Raw genomic sequence first — 20515 nt, forward strand, 5'->3', positions numbered from 1 at the left:
CTTTACTCCACTACATTAATCTGATTTCTACGTTTACTAGTTTTACTAATGCAAAATCTAATCAAGGAATAACTTATGCTGTAGTATTGTAGGTTAAGTTAAGTCATAATGGAACTTTATAGACCCTGAGGGGGGAAATTCACAAGCTAACGCGCAGTAATTAAAAGTAAAGTAATTAAAATTAGCCCCACATTTAGCAGCTGCAACATTAAAGTGATGTACACATTAATAATCCAATAAAATAATATAAGTTATTTTTAAATGGGGCCATGCTGCATAATGAGTGCTTTATACATAATGAGGCATCTAAGTATATTTCTGATGTTTAAACGTTTACTGTAAAATTAAATGCTTTTACTTCACAGATTATTTCTACTCTGTGGAATTACTATGATTTTCCACCGATTATCAACAATCAGTAGAAATAATCTTTCCTTTCTTGTCTTTCCTTCTCTTCCGTCCAGTTTTTTTCCAACTTGTTATTTGTGTCAGGTTTTGTGTTACAGACTGTCTGGATCCTCATGTTACAACTTCATTCAATTTGAATACATTGCGCGTACACACACACACACACACACACAAACACACACATGGGCAGCTGACGGGGTTGACAACGTCTTTAAGCCAACACACCTGTCACCGCCTTAGAGACTTTATTATAAGGCATGTGTGTGTGTGTGTGTGTGTGTGTGTGTGTGTGTGTGTGTGTGTGTGTGTGTGTGTGTGTGTGTGTGTGTGTACGTGTCTAGACAGCACAGTTGAGGTCAGTTTCATGTGGGGATGTGGCATGTACCCGGCGCGTCAGTCTGTCAGGTGTCCATCGTTGTAGCTCTCTCTCTCTCTCTCTCTCTCTCTCTCTCTCTCTCTCTCTCTCTCTCTCTCTCACTCACAAACACACACACACACATTTGAACGTTACACACTCAAACACTCAAGATAAGAAAAAAACATCAGTCAATCGTCTCCGGCTCAAAGGAGAAAGATAATTCACAGTTTTTAATGTTTATTCCCCCAGAGGCCTAATTAGATCATTTTTAGCAGCAGAGATAAAACTCATACATTTATAACTCAGACAGAGACGGAGCTGCGTTTTTATCTTTTAACGCCACGCAGCAAAAATATTCACCTCAACTTTAAACAATCAGAAACAGAATGGATCGCGCTGTAGTTCAGCTTGTTCCACTAATGACCATAATTATCTTGTCTTCAGAAACATAGACTGGAACTAAATTTGTCCTCTTCATGGTTTTAATTTTGAATTAGTGCACATGTGACACATTTTCTGACATATTCTGATAATCCTGTCACATTTCTATATTGTTTGTGAACAATTTCTAATCAAAAGACTTGCTCCCTTTATAATTAAATGTACTTGTTCCTCTCACAGGCGAGACAGTGTGTGTGTGTGTGTGTGGGGGATGGAGTTTTAAAGTTTTGAGTGGTTTGGTTAATAGAAGACACAAACATCCCCGGTGGGGGCGGATACATCTATAAGAAGCTTAAACATGAAGCTGATATACTGACGTTAATTTTTATCTTGTCCATTGATTCTCTCATCTCTCACATCACTCGGTGCCATATGTAATATTTCACCATGGTAACTACAGGATGTTTCTGTCCTTATATCACTAGAGTATAATATTAACTTCCACATTATGTTCAGTATGTACAGTAAATGGAGGGAAGATTGTAAGATTGTCAGGAAAAAGATATCAGAATTTAATATCGTTAAAATATGGGCGATAACGTTTGTGTCATTTAAAGACAGAAAACTAAACAAAGGACATAAAACAATCCCAACATCCACTTATTAAATCTTTATGGCTTTGTTTTGTGGAAGTAATACGAATGTCTTGTTGTTTGTTTGTGAACAGGATTTTGCAGAAAATACTGAACAGATTTCTCCAAACTGTGGTGGAAGCAAAGGGCAGCGGGTGAAGAAAGAACCCATTCAACTTTGGGGTGGATCCGTACGAAGGATTTTCTTTCACTCTCTTTAAAAATGTGAGAATTTTATGACATCTTCATTATTTCACTCCCAGGAAATAATTCATGCATCTTGATAAAAGACATCGAACTTCTTTTCGAGGCCTGAAATCTATGAGTGTGTGCAAAGAAAACTAACGATCACACTATAGAAAGTCTGTAAATGTTTGATCGACGTGGATGATTGCCATATTTTTTCATATTCAATGTATAAAGTAATTCTCGAAATGAAACATGCATGATTTCCTGTGCGCGCTCTGTTCATACATCCGCTCGTATCTCATCGGTCCCTCGTGATTCAGTTCGAGTCCAGTAACAAAGTTTGACTTGGTTCAATTCAAACTTCAGATGCTTGAATCTTCTTTGCTCACTAATTTATTATTAAACCGTCTCACTATGTGCAGATGAAACTGTTTTATTTAACCTGTGACAATATAAATTAATATAATACCCTTTTCTGGCTTTGTTGAACGTGACAAGCTGACGTTTGACTTGTTTCACTGTACATTGTCCCCACTCCATCCCTCCATCTTCTCCTCCTACAGTCCCTGCACCAGTCGCTTCACCGAACAAATCACACCAGACACACTGCAGACGACCCCCAGACTCAATATACCAGCATCGATCAGCCGGGCCCTCGCAGTGAGGCGGCCCCAGCGAAGTCTGAGGTGAAACAGACAGGGCAGGATGAGCGTCATGGCTGACCCGGTCACGCTGCCTGTCAAACCCATCAGCAGGGAGAACCTGGGCACCAGCAGGGCCAGCAGGGACGATGTCATCAGCAGGGCGCCGCGGACCAGCAGGGCCGGACGAGACACGCCTCCACCCCCGGGTTTGGAGCCCAACGAGACAGCGGAGTCTAGAGGTGGATGAGAAGTTGAAAGACGACACAGAGGTTTGTGGTGACAACAACATTTGTTTTTCAATCGCTTCTATTCTGACTCATTGTTTCCCAGTTGCGTCTGTGCAGAGACGTCGTCAGCCTCAAGCGTTAAAACTATGAAATCCTTTATTTACAGTTTGGAATTGTGGTTATTAGAGGGTACAAGCACCAATTTAAAAAAGGGAAATGTTCTAATCTGATGACTTCATGCATGTTGACAGTCAATAACAGGGAAAAGTTCAGCCATGGTGACAAATGTGTTGACGATCCACACACTGAAACTCCCTGATCACTCAGCTACAGTATGGAAAATAAGTGGTTTGTGATATTCACTCATGTTTTAATATTTCAGATACTGTAAAATAAGAGTTTTTCAACACTTTTTAATGAAGCAAAACTCCTGTAATCAACAGCTTTCACCTTTCAGCAGACAGGTTTGTAGTATTTCAGCAGCAGAGTAAAACGGCAGCGGGTAGGACAGCAGGGCTTTGGCCAACAGACACAGGTTGACCAGAGGTCGAAGGTCAGAGGGCAGGTTTTCTGTGATGACCTCACTGGTCTCCGCACCCCAGGTCAACACGGCCTAATGAAGAAAGAAAAGAGTCAGGATCGTTCAAGCAATCGTTCAATCAATCAATCAATCAATCAATCAATCGCTCGGCTTGTCCCCTCTTCATGGTTCTAATTAGAGCTGATGTTTCCACACACACACACATGTGCAGAGGCATGTTATTAAAGTGACAGAATAGAGAGCAGCAACCAACCAGTAAAGAAAACATGGTTTTCATGACGCAGGCAGCAGCGTGGGTCCAACCCAGCATAGCATCAAACTGCCCCCTGTCCTCCATGCTGCCCTCTAGAGGAGGGAGGAAGATCTGTGAGGTGTAGGAGAAGATGATGACGCCAACAGAGACGAGGAAGTCCTCCGGGTCCACAGACAGAGACAGACAGGACCAGGACCAGCGGCTGGCTCGACTCAGACAGTACAGCATCACCATCAGGCTGACCCAGGGTCAGAGATAAAACAAGAGGAGAAGTGATTCCTACATTTATTAGTTCAGTCAACATTTATTTATATCAGACAGTCCAATAAGAGGTGTTAACTCCTATTGATATATATGTTTAAAGGACAATAACAATAGAAATCCTACATGAGGACATAAATTAATCTAGAAATAAAACTAACAAGGCTCTCAAGAAGTGTTGATATTTTTCTATATAAGATAAGAAACCTGATTCTTTTGCTGTGATTTATGTGGAAACACCCTCAAATCAAACCAAAGAATGTTGCCACAAATCAATAGTAAAATTAGGCTCAATTTAAAATAACACGAGACAAATATAAACTCACTGCAATAATTTACTAGTTAATCGCTGTGTTATCGTTCAATTTTTCATCCATGTCTGTTCCTGGGGAAGATTCCAGAATAAATGAGAGAAGGAAACGGCTGCTTGTTTTTATTCCTGTACCTGATGAGTATGTGAGTCAGGGAGCAGAGCAGGCTGAGTGTGGAGACTGGTCTGAGGTCAGTCAGCAGCAGGCAGGGCAGCAGGAACACCAGCGAGACCAGAGAACACACTGATCTGGGAACAGTCATTCCAGACAGACTGTCAGACAACAGGCTGGTAGAGACGACCAGGTAGAGGGTGCAGGTCATCAACAGTTCAACCACCTGGAAAAGAAATAAAGAAACACGATGCAGGGAGAGACATTTATCTCTGACAGTCACTGTATATCTATTTTCTCCTTTTTTAATCTATGCTATAAATCTTAAATCATAAATAATGTCAGGGGAATGTTATAGTCGGGGATTAGGTCCCAAAACCATATTTTTCCATTGCGAGGATCCAAAAGAATGATGTAATCTCACAGGTTTCCAGAGAAATTCAGTCTTGAGTTCCACAACATCTCAAGTTACTGACACTTGTTCTGAAAAATCTTGAAAGACAATAAAATCTAGAGTTTCACTTTCTAGACATGTGCTGACAGAATAATGAATGTGTGTGTGTGTGTGTGTGTGTGTGTGTGTGTTTGTGTGTGTGTGTGTGTGTGTGTGTGTGTGTGTGTGTGTGTGTGTGTGTGTGTGTGTGTGTGTGTGTGTGTGTGTGTTACCTGAGCTACGTTTACCATCCACCCCCCCACTCCAGGCCAGTGGGGCCACAGTCCTTTGCAGCAGGCCTCCACTATGTCCTGGTAGCTGTGCCGGACTCTGACCTTTGACCCCGAGCCAGACCCCCCCTGACTGAAACATACAAACAAAACAGCTGTTTACTGAGTCAATTTAAAGATTTGTAATAGTTCTGTATTTCCTGATTTTCATTTATTTTGTGTATGTTTGTGTTTGTTTGTTTTTTACCTTCACCAATGAAATTAAGTTGGTTTGTTTATTTGTATGTTGGTTTTATTGTCAAAAACAGATTTCAACAAAACAAAAATCATTTCCTTTAACATCGGGAGACTGTTGATATTTGACTCATTTCCCAGGATATAATTCATGGATCTTGATATATTTAGGGAACCCATATCTATGAGTAGGTAATTTGTTGCAGCCTGATTGAATTAAGGCGACTTTAAGCCAAATGCATGGAACAGAGATAAGAATGTGTGAAAGTGAAACATGTTATAAATCTCTAACCTGATTATGATGAAGTAATATTGTATTTAGATAAAATACTGGGATATAACCGGAGACTGTACCTTTGTTCCTCTTCATACAGACAGGCCACCAGGATGCTCCCTGTGTGGTTACACACCCACGCCGACAGAACCAACACAACCAGACCCACGTAACCGGACCGGACCAGAGCGAACGGCAAACCCAACACGAAGATGCCCTGAGGGAGAGAAAGAGAGAGAACGGGAGAGAGGGAAAGATGGAACATGAAGTGGAAGCTTTTTAGAGGTTAGTGGGAAAACAAGAAATGAGAAAAGAACAAGAAGACACAAGTTAAAAAGTTACTTAAAGATTTGGCCTCATAAATGATCATGTGTTCTGCTGTCACATCAAAATAAAGTCACAAATGTTGAAAAAGAAACCCTGAGCACGAAGCACGTTTTTCCAATTTCAGATTTCATATCGGTGCTAAAAGGATCGCGCAATAAAAATTGATAAAAAATAATCATCATCAATCAAGCAGCCAATGACCCAACGTAGCTCAGAGACCTAAAAACCTTCAGCTATAAATCCAAGTTCAGTGTCCAGGTCCTAAACTGACAAAACTCCTGAGTCAGCAAAATCCTACAGTGTACTGTGCGAGTGTGTAGGGAAATAAAAAATGCACATATGTCAAAGTTTTATTGTATAGATAGTATAAAAGACAAATATGTACAAATTATACAGTAAAGTTTTCAGGTAAACTAAAAGAGAAAACAAAATCCTGTACAGGAAGCAGGATGGGTAAAAACAAGCACAAGGGAAACAGATGAAAAAATCAATTCAAATAGAAAATTGAGAAAAATCTAAATAACTCCTTCAAAATAAAGGTACAATAGTTCCTCTGAACAAGGGATCAGAGAATTTACAGGACAATGGACCTCAAAACAATCTTATGTCGAAATTAAAACTCCTAGAAATGAGGAAAAGAAAGGATGTTGAGGGACAGTTGAGGGGGAACGGGAGAGAAAAGAGAAGAATGGACCGCCGTTCACGGTCGGATGACGAGGAGGAGAAGAGGAGAGATTTTTGGCCTGATGCCTGGAGAGTTTCGAGGATGCGTGGAGACCAGCAGGAGCAGAAGGAGGAGAGGAGTCAGGCTTTGGCCCATCACCAGAGGAGGAACATTGGTGAGTGCCAGAGAGAGAGAGAGAGGAGGAGAGAGGGAGGGAGGGAAGAGAGGGGAAAAGGGGAGACAGGGGGAAAGGAGAGGTGGGACCCGGCGGCTGGAGAGCAGGAGGTGGAAGGAGGAGGAGGAGATCAGAGGAGACAACGAGCTACTTTGATGGAGCTGCTGTGTTTCGAATGTTGGAACATGGAGATACAGAGACTCACTGAGAGAGTTATGGAGTCACACACACACACACACACACACACACACACACACACACACACACACACACACACACACACACACACACACACACAGCGGAGGCATAAACAGACAAGCGCACATTCTCTCTCTTTCAAGTTACTATTTGGTAACTGGTGTCTGTTAGGCATATGCTGATGGTGCTTTGATGTTCAAATGGAGCTGCTGGGGATGAAAGCAGTTTGAGAGAAATCTGACGCTCACGTATCAGATTTCATCTCCGCTCTCGCTCCCCGCTCGTCTCCGCTTCCTCTGTGTCTCTGCCAGCTAATTCCTCATTGGTTACTCTGAGCACAACCTGAACCAGCTCCCAATCACATGGGGGCACGATGAGGGGGGGGGGAGGAGATCCCCGATTGGCTTTGAAGAAGATGGATAAAAAGATGATTCTTCTCAGCGCTTGGTGCCACAGTCTGACCCCCCGAAGACGCCTTTTAAATTCTGCTTATTCAGGCCATACTCACCAAACACTTACCCCCCCCACCCCCCCTTCTCCATACCTTATATTTATCAGCGGCCACCAAGCAGCGAAGGTTTCCAGGCGACACTTATTACATATTCACTTCTGTCTGGACTCCTCAAGTGCAGGATTTCAACTGCTGCCCTCGAGGTCATGCACAATATTTTATGCATGCACATGCCTCGTGCACGGAGAGCGATGGAGAAATGTCTCTTCCCACCTTCAGGGGATTACAGGCAGCAGACGGGACCAGAAACAGGCAGGTTTGACATTTAAATAACTCCAAGAGTCACTATTTCAAGCCACGACGAATGTTGCAGCCGTTGCAGACTGTATTTAAAGATGGACGACGTGACGGCTCCTTTAAAGTGAAGCCAAATCATCTCGATCGCCCCCTGGTGGCGATCTCCCCATGCAAGTGGATGGGACGTGTACCAAATCTAACAAGTTAAAGTACACTGATGTATGTCCAAGTGTTTTTTTCTTCCTATATGTTTGGTTTTTAATTATTGATGCTATAGAAATGGAATAAAATGTCATGATTGACGGCTGGAACTGACTCCTGATTGGTTGAGCGCACATCTCGGCGAGACCTTGAAACCACAGCTCGACCTCATGATCACTGGCTGGCTCCAAATTACACCACCAGTGCAAGATGGCTGCCCCCGTATCCAGAATGATGAGGAGGATGAGGATGAGGATGAGGATGAGGATGAGGATGATGTGTACTTCTCTCAATCCACATTTCAAATGCAATTATATCTAAATGGGATTTTTCAATCATATTTCACCACTTTCAAGTCAGTTCAGGGTAAAAATAGACGATGAATTCTCAGTGTTGAAAACAAAAGTTCGATGAGGACACACAAACTGGAGCTGCCTCATTAACAATCGGGTTGGAATTCAAACTGAGCTCCATGATATTCCCAGGCCTTCAGAGTGGGAGCTGTTTTTTGCATTTCTGGCAGCAAATTTGCTCCCTTATAAAAACTTTATTAAGCTGGCAGACCGTCCGTTATACTGGCATCAATACACCACCAGCGGAAAACACATATTTTTCTTTTTAGCCTTGACAGGAGATAAAACTGCTGGTCTTTTTTTTCCATTATTAATAAAACTGTTAGCCCCTTAACAACGGCCTCGGCCATTATAACACTGATAGGTGTTTATACATTAGTCACATTCTGCTTCTTTTATCAGGCCAACGGTCGTTCAACAGTGTCTGAGGTTAAAAACACTTCAGGCATCCAGTGAATCATCACCTTTAATAAAAAGACTCGTGCACTAGCCACCTTTTCTAACTTCAGCAATTAATGAGTCATCTGCTCGTATGAAGATTTTTTTTTATTTCCACAAGCGTGTTTCATAGTTTTTTCCGTGTGTAAAAATTCGGCAAAGTTAAATAGGGAGCTCCTATAAAGAGACAGGAGCTAAAGCCAAGTGTTTCAGACAGAGGCTGAAGAGAGGAGCTGCAGCAATGGACAGTCAAAGTGATGTTTTCTGGACATTAGAGCATGAAAACATTTTCAAGTAATAACACAAATTAGAATTATGAACCTGAATATGAGCAGAATGTGTTTCCTTCATGGTTTTTGATTATTGCTCCAATTGCAGCCTGGTTTTGGAGACACATTCATTCAAATACACTGTGGTTTGAATCTGCATTTTAAATCAGTATCAATATGGAATAAATCATGATCTCCGGTCTCTAATGAAAACCAGAAGTAAAAAAAAAGAAATCTTGGCACTGAGACAGACAGACTAACATCAATAAACCAGGAACAAATAGTTGTTTATCCACTAAATATCATGTGTTCATACATGTATGTATGTACTGATGACAGCGCTGTGATTAAAATTCTGTATGTTTACGTCAATCTGACACAAAAGCCTTTCACCTAATTTCCTGAGGGAATATATTTGCATGCACGTCTTCATTTGACAGCATGTGAGTGTGTGTGTGTGTGTGTGTGTGTGTGTGTGTGCACCTTGGTATCATTACGTATTCTCCATGGACCGAGCGCTGCTGCTCAATCACACTGCAGTTATTCAGTGAAAGAACACATTTACATGAGTGCAGCGGTTGAATAAGGCCCGGCGTTTACAGCGTAATAAGCTATTAGCATTACCGCCACGGGGACACGCTGTGATCGGGAGCATTTCCTTTTCGTTTAATGGTTTGATTCACATTTTATTTGATTATGAAGACTGGGAGAGGGCCTGACAAACCGCCTGCAATGTTTGGTGATATTAAAACAATGGCAGGGGATTAAATGGTCTGTAAGCTTAATGCTTTTTGAATGTGGCGTGGAGCTTGGCACCTAAACAACTGGCATTTACATTTTTGCATTAGTCTCCTGGAGGAGAGAGAGAAAGACGGGATGCACGAGATGCTGAAACTGAACCAACAAAGTACTGAATAATTATTTTGCAATGAATAAAAGTACGATTCAATAATTGACCATAAGTTGAGGTGATTGAGTTCACTCTCATGAATTGGATTTGACTGGGTTTGAGTGTGCCAGTCATTTTTCATACTAGATATATTACATTCAATGGATTTCTCCCACATCTAAGTGTCATGAGCACTTTGGGGTCATGTGTTTAACGGAAGGAGACAAGCAGAGGTGGAGGAATTACTCAAAACTTTTACTTGAGTACAACTAAAAGGACAAAGAGTGTATCCTGTTCCCTAATGCAACAATCTACGACATGTAAATCATTTTGGAAGAGTCCTAGAGTCTTATGTTACCTGCCGTGCTAGGAATATAAAAAACATGTAATGCAATATATTGTAAACTTTAGCGTAGAGTAGAAAGTACAGATATTTACCGATACATGTGGGAGAGATTTATTAAAGTCCAGAAGTAAATGTACTTTGTTACATCCCAGCACTGGAGAAAATGGTTCACATTAATTTGAACTATAATTTATTTTGGGTTAATCGGGTTTGAAACATTAAAACGTGAAAAAAAAACTATAGTATGAGTGTGTACCTGTATTGCGTTTGTCACGTTCCATCCGGCCTCCCAGGCGGTGATGGTGGGAGCTGGATTCAGACCCGTGGTGCCAGCGTTGGGGCTCAGAAGTGAATCAGCCAAACTCAGCCCTGCTCTCTCTTCTTCACGGTGCGTAGATGCTCCTTCCCTTCCCTCCTCTCCATCCTCAGAAAGTCTCTGCTCTTGATTATCCCCTTTAGACGATGCCTCCATCCGACTGGATCTGCTCCTCTTACCCTTGAATCTCAGCTTCTCCTCACTGTTGCTTCCCGTTGCGTCCTCTTCCATCTCAGAGGATCTCTCTCCTTTGCCGTAACTCGAGGTGTTTCTGAGCCACAGGGAGTCTGCACTGGAAACTGTGGAAGTTATGGTGATGGTTCTGGGTCCAGTGGAGATGACAGTAGCCCTGGTCTCTTTAAAAGATGGACCATCACCATGCCATGAGGTGCTGCTGGATCCCGGCAGGTCAGGAGCTGGCCTCTCTCTCAGGGCGGGGGTGTCCTGCTCAGTCAGAGAGGGACTGCTTGTGTTTTTGTTTGCGATGTGGTCAAAGGGAAATCGACTCTCCTCACCGTAGGTTCTGTTCAACTCATCGCTGTGGGTCAGAACCAGCATCTCTTCGTCCTGATCAAAGAACCTGCACATTAAAAACAGTTCTTGTTACTTTTCAGTGGTTTCTGTGACCTCACCAACTTCACTGAACTGTTTATTTTTCTGACAATAGGGTTAAACAAAGAAAACAAGATGGTTAATTACTTACAAATGCTATGTAAAAAAAAAACTAAATACATCCCAGTGGAAGATGATAAGATAAAATAAGATAAGATGGGATAAGATCAAAAAGTAAAAAATACACATCCGTAGTACTGTAAATTTAGAGATGAATATATCCCATAATGTGACTCACCTCATCGTCCTGCCCGGTTGTATCCTGGACACCACCCAGCCCCACAGAGACCCAGCAGAACTCCAGGGCTGCCCAAAGCTACGAGCCCAGCGAGGAGAGCCCATCTTCAGCCGCCCAGTCTGCGGAGTCAGCCCCTCTGCCTCTGGAGCTCTGAGGGGTTTGGAGGAGGTTGACTTTGCTTTGCCCACAAAGTTATTGTCCACACACACAACGTCAAACACACACACACACACTGGCATAACTACACAAATTCACAGGTGTGTGAAGTGACTGACAAGTTGGTGAACTGGAACATTTTAATACCGCAGTGTTTTCAAGAGTGAAGGAGTAAACAGCTATAATGGCCTGCATATAGGTACACTAGGGGATGTAGGGGAGGGCACAACTTAATCCCTTTTTATTGTTCACTGAATTAAAACTGATTATTTTACATGCAAATACTAAATATAAATGTATATTATCTAATTTAAATACTATAATAACAATAAGTTACCAACAGGCCAGGTTTTGCTCCTTGATTCTTCTCTTGAGTTCCACATCTCATTGTGATTCTGGTTATTAAAGCATCAAGAAACGTTTTGAACTTAGTAACAAAGTTCATTCAGTTGTTCATTCAGTTCAATTGTTGTTCACCGTTCCATGTTTCTCCATGTGAATGTGTTTGTATCTTTTTTTGTGTGTCCACACCAGGTTTTGCCCCAGAGTGTGGTGAGTTGTGTGGAGCAGCAGGAGGAGCCATAGAACAGAGGTGCATGTGACCGGGTGGACTCAACTCCTCCAAAAACTTTAGTCCAGCTGTTCTCTGTCCCATTTACCCCTGAAGTACTCTGAGCTCTGTTCACTTCTTTCCAGCTCTTATGCTTCTTCATGTCCCGTCCATTACTTTGTTCATATAAAGCTGAATCTGTGATGAAATGTTTCATATCATCCACACATCTGATGTTGTGTTTTTTAACCCTTTTATGGATTCAGTGCTTTAACACCTTCCTCCCAGTCTCTCTGTAAAGTTACTGCCTACAAAGAAAAGTAATCTGATTACTCTAATTCAGGGTCAATATGTGCTCCTGAAGCACCAAGAAGTAAAGTAAAACAAACAAAATAAGAATCTTATAATAATAATATTGCCATAACACTTATTCAAACAAGGTTTAAAACCATAAATTCGAATTATGTGAATAAAACAACTAAAACTGTATATAATATAGCATACAAGTTATGTTATTAAATATATAACAATCTATCTATCTATCTATCTATCTATCTATCTATCTATCTATCTATCTATCTATCTATCTATCTATCTATCTATCTATGACTCTGAGGAGAGGAGAGGAAGAGGAGGAGGAGGAAGAAGAGGAGGAGGAGGAGAGTTACTGATCCCAGAGTCAAACTTTCCTGCGGCATCAAACTCAACACGCTGCCGCGCGAGAGGGACAGCGCGCGCGCTGCGGACACTAAACTTCGACAAACTTCGGACTGCGCAGAGATGACGCGCCACGTGCTCGCGCTGTTGGCCGGGTTGCTATGGCTGCAGCGGAGCGGCGGGCAGCAGAGAGGTGAGTCGACTGATCGATCACAGCTGATCGACCGCATCTGATTGATACACGTTACGCACTCAGCGTAAAGCCGCGTTCAGAATGAGCCTCGGCTGCGCACACGCCGGTTTTAACACAGGGACCCGTCTAACTGCTGGAGGGAGAGTTCAACCTGTGGTGGTCCCCCAACAAAACTTTATTTAGTTTCTAGCACAGTCACAAAGTTACTGAAAAGCTGATTCGTCTGATGAGTGAAACACGACTTTATCTACACGTGAGAGAGGAAAACCCACAAAACCAACTGTAGCTGCAGTGACACATGAAGAAGAGCCACATGTTGACTCTGAGGAGGGTTTGGCTTGTTTGGTTTTATGTTGAAAAGGACCAGATCATAACACACATGATCTGAAGGCACCTGTGGTTTCTTCACTTTTGTTTAATCCTCATTAACACAAGGATGTAAAAGAGAAAAACTACTCAATGGCCCTAATGATAACAAACCTTGAGTGTGATTGAGATAAAACCTCAACACAAAAAGCTGTAGCTGGAGTGACAGTCGGACACATGAAGAAGAGCCACGTGTTTACTCTGGGAGGTTTTGGCCTGTTTGATTTGTTGTTGGTGACGTTTCTGTTATTTTAAGATATTGAGAATCATTGTGAAAGTCAAACTCTCGTATTAGCTGTTATTTTTAGACCCTTAAATCAAAGGAAGAGGTTGAACTCCACATAGCTGCACTGTACTCAGCCTCAACACATATGTAGACGTCTCAGATGAAACTCGGTTGGCGTTTATCTGTCGTTACTGCTCAGCCAACACCGTTTGTCTTTATTCAGTGTGTACTTTCGTTGTGTTCCTCCACAGGGGGTCCTGCTTCGCACCCTGTCACAGTTTGTTGCCGGCTGTGTGCAGCTGTACAGACCAGATGTCTCTGTCCCGTAGTTAAACATCGTCAGATCACTTAGAAGATTCGGTTTGTAAAAGAAGATGCAAAAATGTCCCTTAACACCAAAAGCTATTGAATGTCATTGTCTTTCGAAGTCGACATCTTCGTCGGCACCTTCTACGTGTACGGCTCCTCTTCTTCATCCTGAGATACTTGTTTTCTTCCAGTTTCGTGTTCGCTTAGTGTTAGAAATGTCATTTATTCCAGGGGATGGCTGGAATATTTACGGAAAATCACATACAGCCCCTCCGGAAGATTTCAGGAAATTAGTCGGGAGTTGAGCGCAAGACTGGAAGCAGCTTTGAAGTGAAATTATGATTTTCTTAATTCTCACCTTTGGGTTCCTGCCATGCATCAAGGTTTTTAGTTTTGAGATCTCCAGCTGTGCCCCTGTTTCTCTGGATAATCCACAGACCTCAGTGTCAACGGTGTCATGTGGATCAGTTTTCTAAAAAAAATATGAAAACTGCTCATTGTGCTCTGCAGATTATCCAGAGCAACAGGGTGCTGCAGCATTTCGGGAAAGATGCATTGATGTTGAAAAATCCTCCCCAATATTCTTTTCAATGCTTCGAGCATTGTTGTTCTCAGAATCTCAGATGGATATCTCAAACCCCAAACAATTAAAAACCATGTCAATGCACGTGTCACAAGGGTGACATGAGAAAATCTAGTTTTTCATTTTAGTGTTCAAGGTGAATCAACTCTTTTAAAGATCAAACGGAATCATGGAACACAGCAGCTGCTCTTTAACTTTTGGTTATTGTTTGTTATTTGTGAGGCTGTGAGAGATTAATTATGTGCAGTGTGTGTGTGTGGTCGGGGCCACGACACAGTCAACAAGGAAAAATGAGCAACAAAGCCCTCAGCAGAGATGGGGATTGAGAGACGGAGGAAAAATCAATATAACAGAGCAGAATATAAAAAATAATAATCATGTGAAATACAGATTTTTCCCATTCAGCCCAAAATAATGTAGAATTGGAAATTTCCGGATAAAAAAACTTCCCCCAGCATGAAGAAGGCGCGTGAACATATGAGTGTGTGTGTGTGTGTGTGTGTGTGTGTGTGTGTGTGTGTGTGTGTGTGTGTGTGTGTGTGTGTGCGGCGTCGAGCGATGATTTGGCGACTGTTGTTTGGAAGATGAGACACATCTAGTGCTTGTCATGCATTTTTCTATTTATCCTCTTCAAAACATCTCCAGCTACTGTTTAACCCAGGAGTGTTTCGGACCCCCCACCGTGGGGAGGATGGGGGTTCTGCCATCAGGATGCATGTGTTTCTGCAAACTGAGAGAGAGCGAGAGTGAGCGAGAGAGAGCGAGAGAGAGTGAGAGCGGAAAAGTGAAAGTGAGTAGAGGAGGGCGGGAGAGGCCATCTGTGTGAGGAGCCTCATTACCAGGCGTGTCAACCAGGCCTGCTCTCTATCAGCGACAGAGCTCAGAGAGACATCAGGAGATAATCAGAAAGAGAACAGGAGGAGGAGGAGGAGGAGGAGGAGGAGGAGGGCTGAAATAGAGAGGAGAGAGGAAGGAGGGTGCGTTCAAGAGTTCTCCTGCATTGGAGGAAACGGCAGCAATAGAGAGAGGGTGGGTTAACAGGTATAGACGGGACGTTCAGAGGACGTGAGGGAGACGAGGGGGGTGTAGATGAAGCAGCACGATGAGAAAATACACACAAGCAATAACAAGCGGAATAGAAATGGGAGTTTTTGAATAGAAATGTTCTGATACTGTTTTTCCCTTTTCGATTCTGATTCTGATACCTGGAATTTGACGATATAGAGTACCGCTCCGATACCAGTGCATTTAAACAAAATTACTTGTTTAACGTAACACTACACATCCAGAAATCACGTTAATAAAAGATAGTAAACTAAAGTGTGGCTGTCACTGTAGGTAATTGTAAAAGTTCCTTGAAAAGTTGATTTGTTGAGTCTTGTAGTCGTGTGAATGTCGCCGGTCCTGATTTCCATGAACGGATTTCGCGCAGTAAACTCACCAGAGACAATAATGTGGAATGAATTCAGACGTAAACCAACAGAGAAATCAACGTTTTATTCAGCAAATCGTCCTAAATGTCACTGTTCTGCACAAACCTCACTTCGCAGCTTTAATAACCCAAACGTATCGGAGCTGATTGATTTCCCTGTTGATGCTTATTGGGCTGTGGCATCAATCGAAGGTGAGGTCCCGATCCTGCAGAAGAGTTTCTTCTTCGGGAGGATCCTCGCTGGAAATATAAAAATAACAGTCAATTTGTCGCGGGTCTCTTCAGAGCAACTACATTTGTGTTTATACGTTTATGGTAATGTGGATTTAACCAAGCCGGGGCTAAATGCAACGCGATGGGCTCTCACCAGAGGTTCCGCAGTGAATGCCATCAGAGAAATCAACATTTTTATGAGGTGAATTCATCCCGATGTCATAATGTCTCTAAAATATGTTGATCTCGCTCTGCTATGTTAATGTGAACGCAGCCGAGCTTAGCTGAATGGATTTGATGGAATACACCAGAGGGAAAGCTCTCAGGCTTTTTTCCCTCAGACCCACATTCAGTGAATATAATCAGCGTGTCCTAGAAAATAAGGAAGCGAGGATGGATGGACGGTGACAAGGGAGGAGACGACCTCACGACAATAGGAAAGGATGCAGAGGAGCTTTGTTTAGTTGCCGTTGTAATAACAGCTTCTATAGTTAAATTGCGTCGTTTGTTAAAACATGCAGATGAATGCAGATTGTGAGATGAGCGCCGCAGTTAAGACGAGGGTTCAGAGTAATTACAGACAAACACATTTCATCTAGATTTGCATTCATATCAAACACTTTTGTGCTGTTGATTTTTAAATGTATTTGTCTCTTCTGCTGTTAAAAGCTTTTAGACACTTGTAGCTATGGATGTAACAACCAGTGACTGTGATAATTGGTTGTTAATTAACCTTATTCAAGTTAAGGTATAATCAGAAAATGCTGTTTACATGGAAGTGTCTTATTCAGAGTATTGTTTATATCAGAATATTGGTGTTCATGTTAACATGTCTAGTGTAAATTGAATTTGTTGCTGTATTTCAGTTCTGTTTGCAACCTGATCTGTTGCTAAGGTGCTGGTGAAGGTTGGTCCTGTGATTTAAGGTCTCCTTCCTGTTTCCGTCATGAGCTGCTTCTGTCCACATGTCAAAACGTCCTTGAGCCAGACGGTGAAGTCCAAATGTTGTTATCTGGGGAATGGGTCACTTTGGAAAAGAGGTGTTTTGATTTGACTATAAAAGTTAACTTTTAATCCTCGTCTTTCGTCATTAACCTGGCCTCTGAACAGGAAGGAGAGTTTGTCTTGTTTCTTCAATTCGGAGTTTGACATTCAACCTGGCACTTGAAACGAGGTGTGTGTGCCTGTGTCTGCTTGTGTTGTGTCAATGTAATTTCATTTAGTCACATTTGATGAAATGAAATTGGGTTCAACTGTGTTTCTCTGTTTGTATGTTTGTGTATGTGCTGTCATTTAAGGTTGAAGGTAGCCAAGATTTACTCAAGGACATTGTGCCAACGACACAGATCACATGTCCTCCAACAGGTGTGTGTGTGTGTGTGTCTGTGTGTGTGTGTGTGTGTTGTTCACTTTAGCAGAATCCCGTGGGAGCTAAAATTAGCCAGGTGCTAAGTTGGACCGGTGCTGCATCCTTCCTGTCATCGACAGAGGCAGAGGAAGCTGAACAGGGAATGTGTGTGAGAGGGAAGGTGGGACTCTGACACTCTGACCGGACAGAAGTAGGTCAGGTCCAAATGATACCTGCTGGTTTCAAAGAAGTCTGCACCCTTAGTTTTATCAATAAATTATCAGCACAATAATTTTATGAACAAAAAACATACAGTTTAACCATCAAATGTATTCTAAATAAATAGAAAACACCAATACAACCAAGTTTATGGAACTAAGACGACAAACATAACTATTTCAGCATCAAATGTTAACACTATTGATCTTTTCTGCCTTGTTTACCCTGTAAAAATAAAGGTTTTCATATCGGCAAGAGAAAACACGGATACCCATATGTCTGTGTTCTGCTCATATGTCGGGCTCTATACTTAGGAACCATTTTACATAAACTTCCTTTTGGCTGGATAGTTGAAGGAGTGAGAAGTGGATGAACATTATTCCAGTTTTATGTTTTTTCCATTTAAAAAAAAAACAAAACACCCACTGGCACTCGCTACATTTTCCTTTACTACTTTTGACTGGAACCAGATAATAGACTTGACCCCGCTGACATTTGTTTATGGTAATGACACTAATGTATTTGAGAATAATGCTGATGTTCAGAAGTGCTACTTTCTTCTGATTGTAGAAACGATGCATAAACGTGCAGTACATAAACATGCGCTAATGCTCAATGGGGTAGAGTGTGTACTCTAAATATTTGGTTCAGTTCATTTTGCATATTTCATTATTTGCATATATCATTGTTTGTATATTTTTGTTAGCTTGTTTCCAGTAGCATGTTAATATTCGACTTGTGCTTTTCCCAGTGGGGCCGTGCCGCCTCCTACAAAGCCCGTCTTCCCCCTGTACAGAATCCAGGTCTGCGTACGGGTGTGTGGACCCATGAGTGTGAGTGTTTCCTCGCTGTTTTGTTGTCAGAACAGCATTGATAATGCTGAGGAGAAAATCAATAGTTAATTCTACCAGGGACACAAAAGCCGCTCTGCCCCGGCTCCATTCTACTGTGGGCTTAGACACAGAGAGAAGCAGGGCAGGAGTTGATAAATTGGTAATTGTGTGTGTGAGAGTTCATACGGGTCGTGTGTGAGCGTTTGCACCGGCTACTGCACCCAGACTATTTACTGCTCCTCAAAAATAAGCAGGAGCATGATATGGATTTGTAAGAATGACCATTTTTATAATAAGTTGCACGACCTTTTTTTTTTTTTTATATAAGGGTACGTTCAGCTCTGAAATAATGTGTGTTTGAAAAATGGACTACACGGAAAATAATGTGGAACTCGAAGGGAGCTCGGAGAGGACACGCCGCCCTCAAGGTTAACAACCTATCTCACTATGTTAAAGAAAGTACCACAAAAAAAACCCAACCATTTATTCACATCCACTCCAAAATGTAACAGGTTCCAGGTCAAACCCTTTTCCCTTCACAGCACTTCATGGAAATTGGTCGAGTAGTTTTGGTGGAAGCCCGCTGGCAGACGGAGAAACAAGCGCTGATGAAAACTTGGCGGAGATCTGGGACGTCTGTGATCTTGTAAATTTCAATCCAATAATGAAAATGACCCGTCTTCTCTTTGAAGCACTGGCCCAGTGGAGGTAGGGTTTTTTAATAGTTTAGATTTACTCCTAAAAGTTAGTACTGCCGTCCAATTGGACCTTTTGGAATTGTCAGAATCCGAAAAAATATCTGTCAAAGGGATCAAGCAATCAAATATATATATATATATATTTGTTTTTCATGCAAATTGGCTGTTTTCAAGTCAAATGCCAAAGCAACTGATTATGTTCATTGTCAATTTATATCCTCGTCTATAAATTATCCCTGAATAGCCCAAGGTGACGTTTTCAGTTCAAACCCCCAAAATATTCTGTTTACTAACAAGTCTAACACAAAAAGAAATGAAAATGAGCGAATCCTCATTGTAGAGACTGAAGTTACCAAGTTTGACATTTTTTGCTTGAAACATAAATGATTTAAAATGATCAATTTGCCAAATGTTTTCCAATTAGTTTTGACTGACTGATGACTTGATTTATTGACGAATCGTCTGAGCTCATCACACTGAGCTGATTTTCTGTGTAGAAAACTGTGACTTGGAAATCTTCACCTCCGTCAGTGTTCATCTTTTTATTAGGCCTTTTTTGTAGATGCTGAACTTTTGTTTTCGTCCCTTCAGGCCAATCTGGCAGCGTTCCTTTCAAATATCTGTGTCTACAATTGATCAATAGATCCGTACGTATGTTCCCTGTGGGATTTGACCCTGTGACCTTGTGGCCAAAACACTGCACGGCCGACGCTCAGATGTACAGCTGCTAAAACAGAGGCTACTGACCCGTACACACACACACACAACACACGCAATGTCTGCAGCTGCAAAGACTTTGGAGGGACCTCCGTTTCTTCTTCTTCTTTCTGTTTCTCTGTCGTCCTCTCATCTCTCTCTTGCTTTCTCCTGCTCTCTGATCTCTCTGGGTGCTTATATTTTCCCAAGGAGCTTCCTGTGGTAACACATGGTGTCAATAATGAGCCCCCCCCCTGCACCCACACACACACTCACAGACACACACTCGCAGACGCTTTCCCCTCCTCTGCTACTCATAATCCTTCATCCCCTTTCGCCCACTTATTTCTGTCCTGTCCCCCCCCCCTCTCTGTTCTTTCTTTCCCTCTCTCCACTCGTTCCTTGGCCTCCTGGTCGTCGTCCTCTTCCTCCTTTTCTCTCCTCTTTTACTCCTCTCCTTCTCCTCGGTGTATTCTGTTATTTCTTTGGTGTGTTTTGTATTTTGTTACTGACTTTCTTGTTGTCTCTTCAACTCAGCTTTACCTCCCCTCTCTCTCACAGACCTCCTTTGGTTGAAAAGTCACCGAAGAGACGTCCTACAATACTTTTAATTACAACTTTTTAATTACTTTGAAAACAAAACTTGAATTATTTGTCTGACATCTGCATTGTTTATGAAATCTGCACCAAAACATTCCTTAAGCCCCTTTCAGACGTGCATTGACCTCCGGACATTTTCCTGAAATTTCCCGGCTCAGGGCTGCATGTGAGAACG

At 42.0% G+C, this 20515-nt stretch overlaps 2 protein-coding genes across 2 annotated transcripts in view; one reads left to right on the plus strand and one right to left on the minus strand.

Annotated features, from left to right (window-relative positions):
• Positions 1-2525: 2525 nt before the first annotated feature.
• On the minus strand, positions 2526-10969 carry LOC118099855 (vesicular inhibitory amino acid transporter-like). The gene is made up of 7 exons (XM_035144632.2): positions 10352-10969; positions 5568-5704; positions 4983-5112; positions 4340-4542; positions 3634-3871; positions 3290-3452; positions 2526-2845 (listed from the first exon to the last, which is right to left on the minus strand). Exons 1-7 carry the CDS (start codon positions 10967-10969, stop codon positions 2526-2528), a joined length of 1809 nt encoding a protein of 602 aa, XP_035000523.2.
• Positions 10970-12669: 1700 nt separating this feature from the next.
• The window catches only part of lama2 (laminin, alpha 2), a 138572-nt gene continuing 130726 nt past the window's right edge, over positions 12670-20515 (plus strand). The window contains 1 exon segment of the mRNA XM_047338003.1: positions 12670-12817. Coding sequence (XP_047193959.1) covers positions 12748-12817 — 70 coding nt within the window. The 5' untranslated portion in view covers positions 12670-12747.

The sequence above is a fragment of the Hippoglossus stenolepis genome, chromosome 20 (assembly GCF_022539355.2).
Source record: "Hippoglossus stenolepis isolate QCI-W04-F060 chromosome 20, HSTE1.2, whole genome shotgun sequence".
NCBI lineage: Eukaryota > Metazoa > Chordata > Actinopteri > Pleuronectiformes > Pleuronectidae > Hippoglossus > Hippoglossus stenolepis.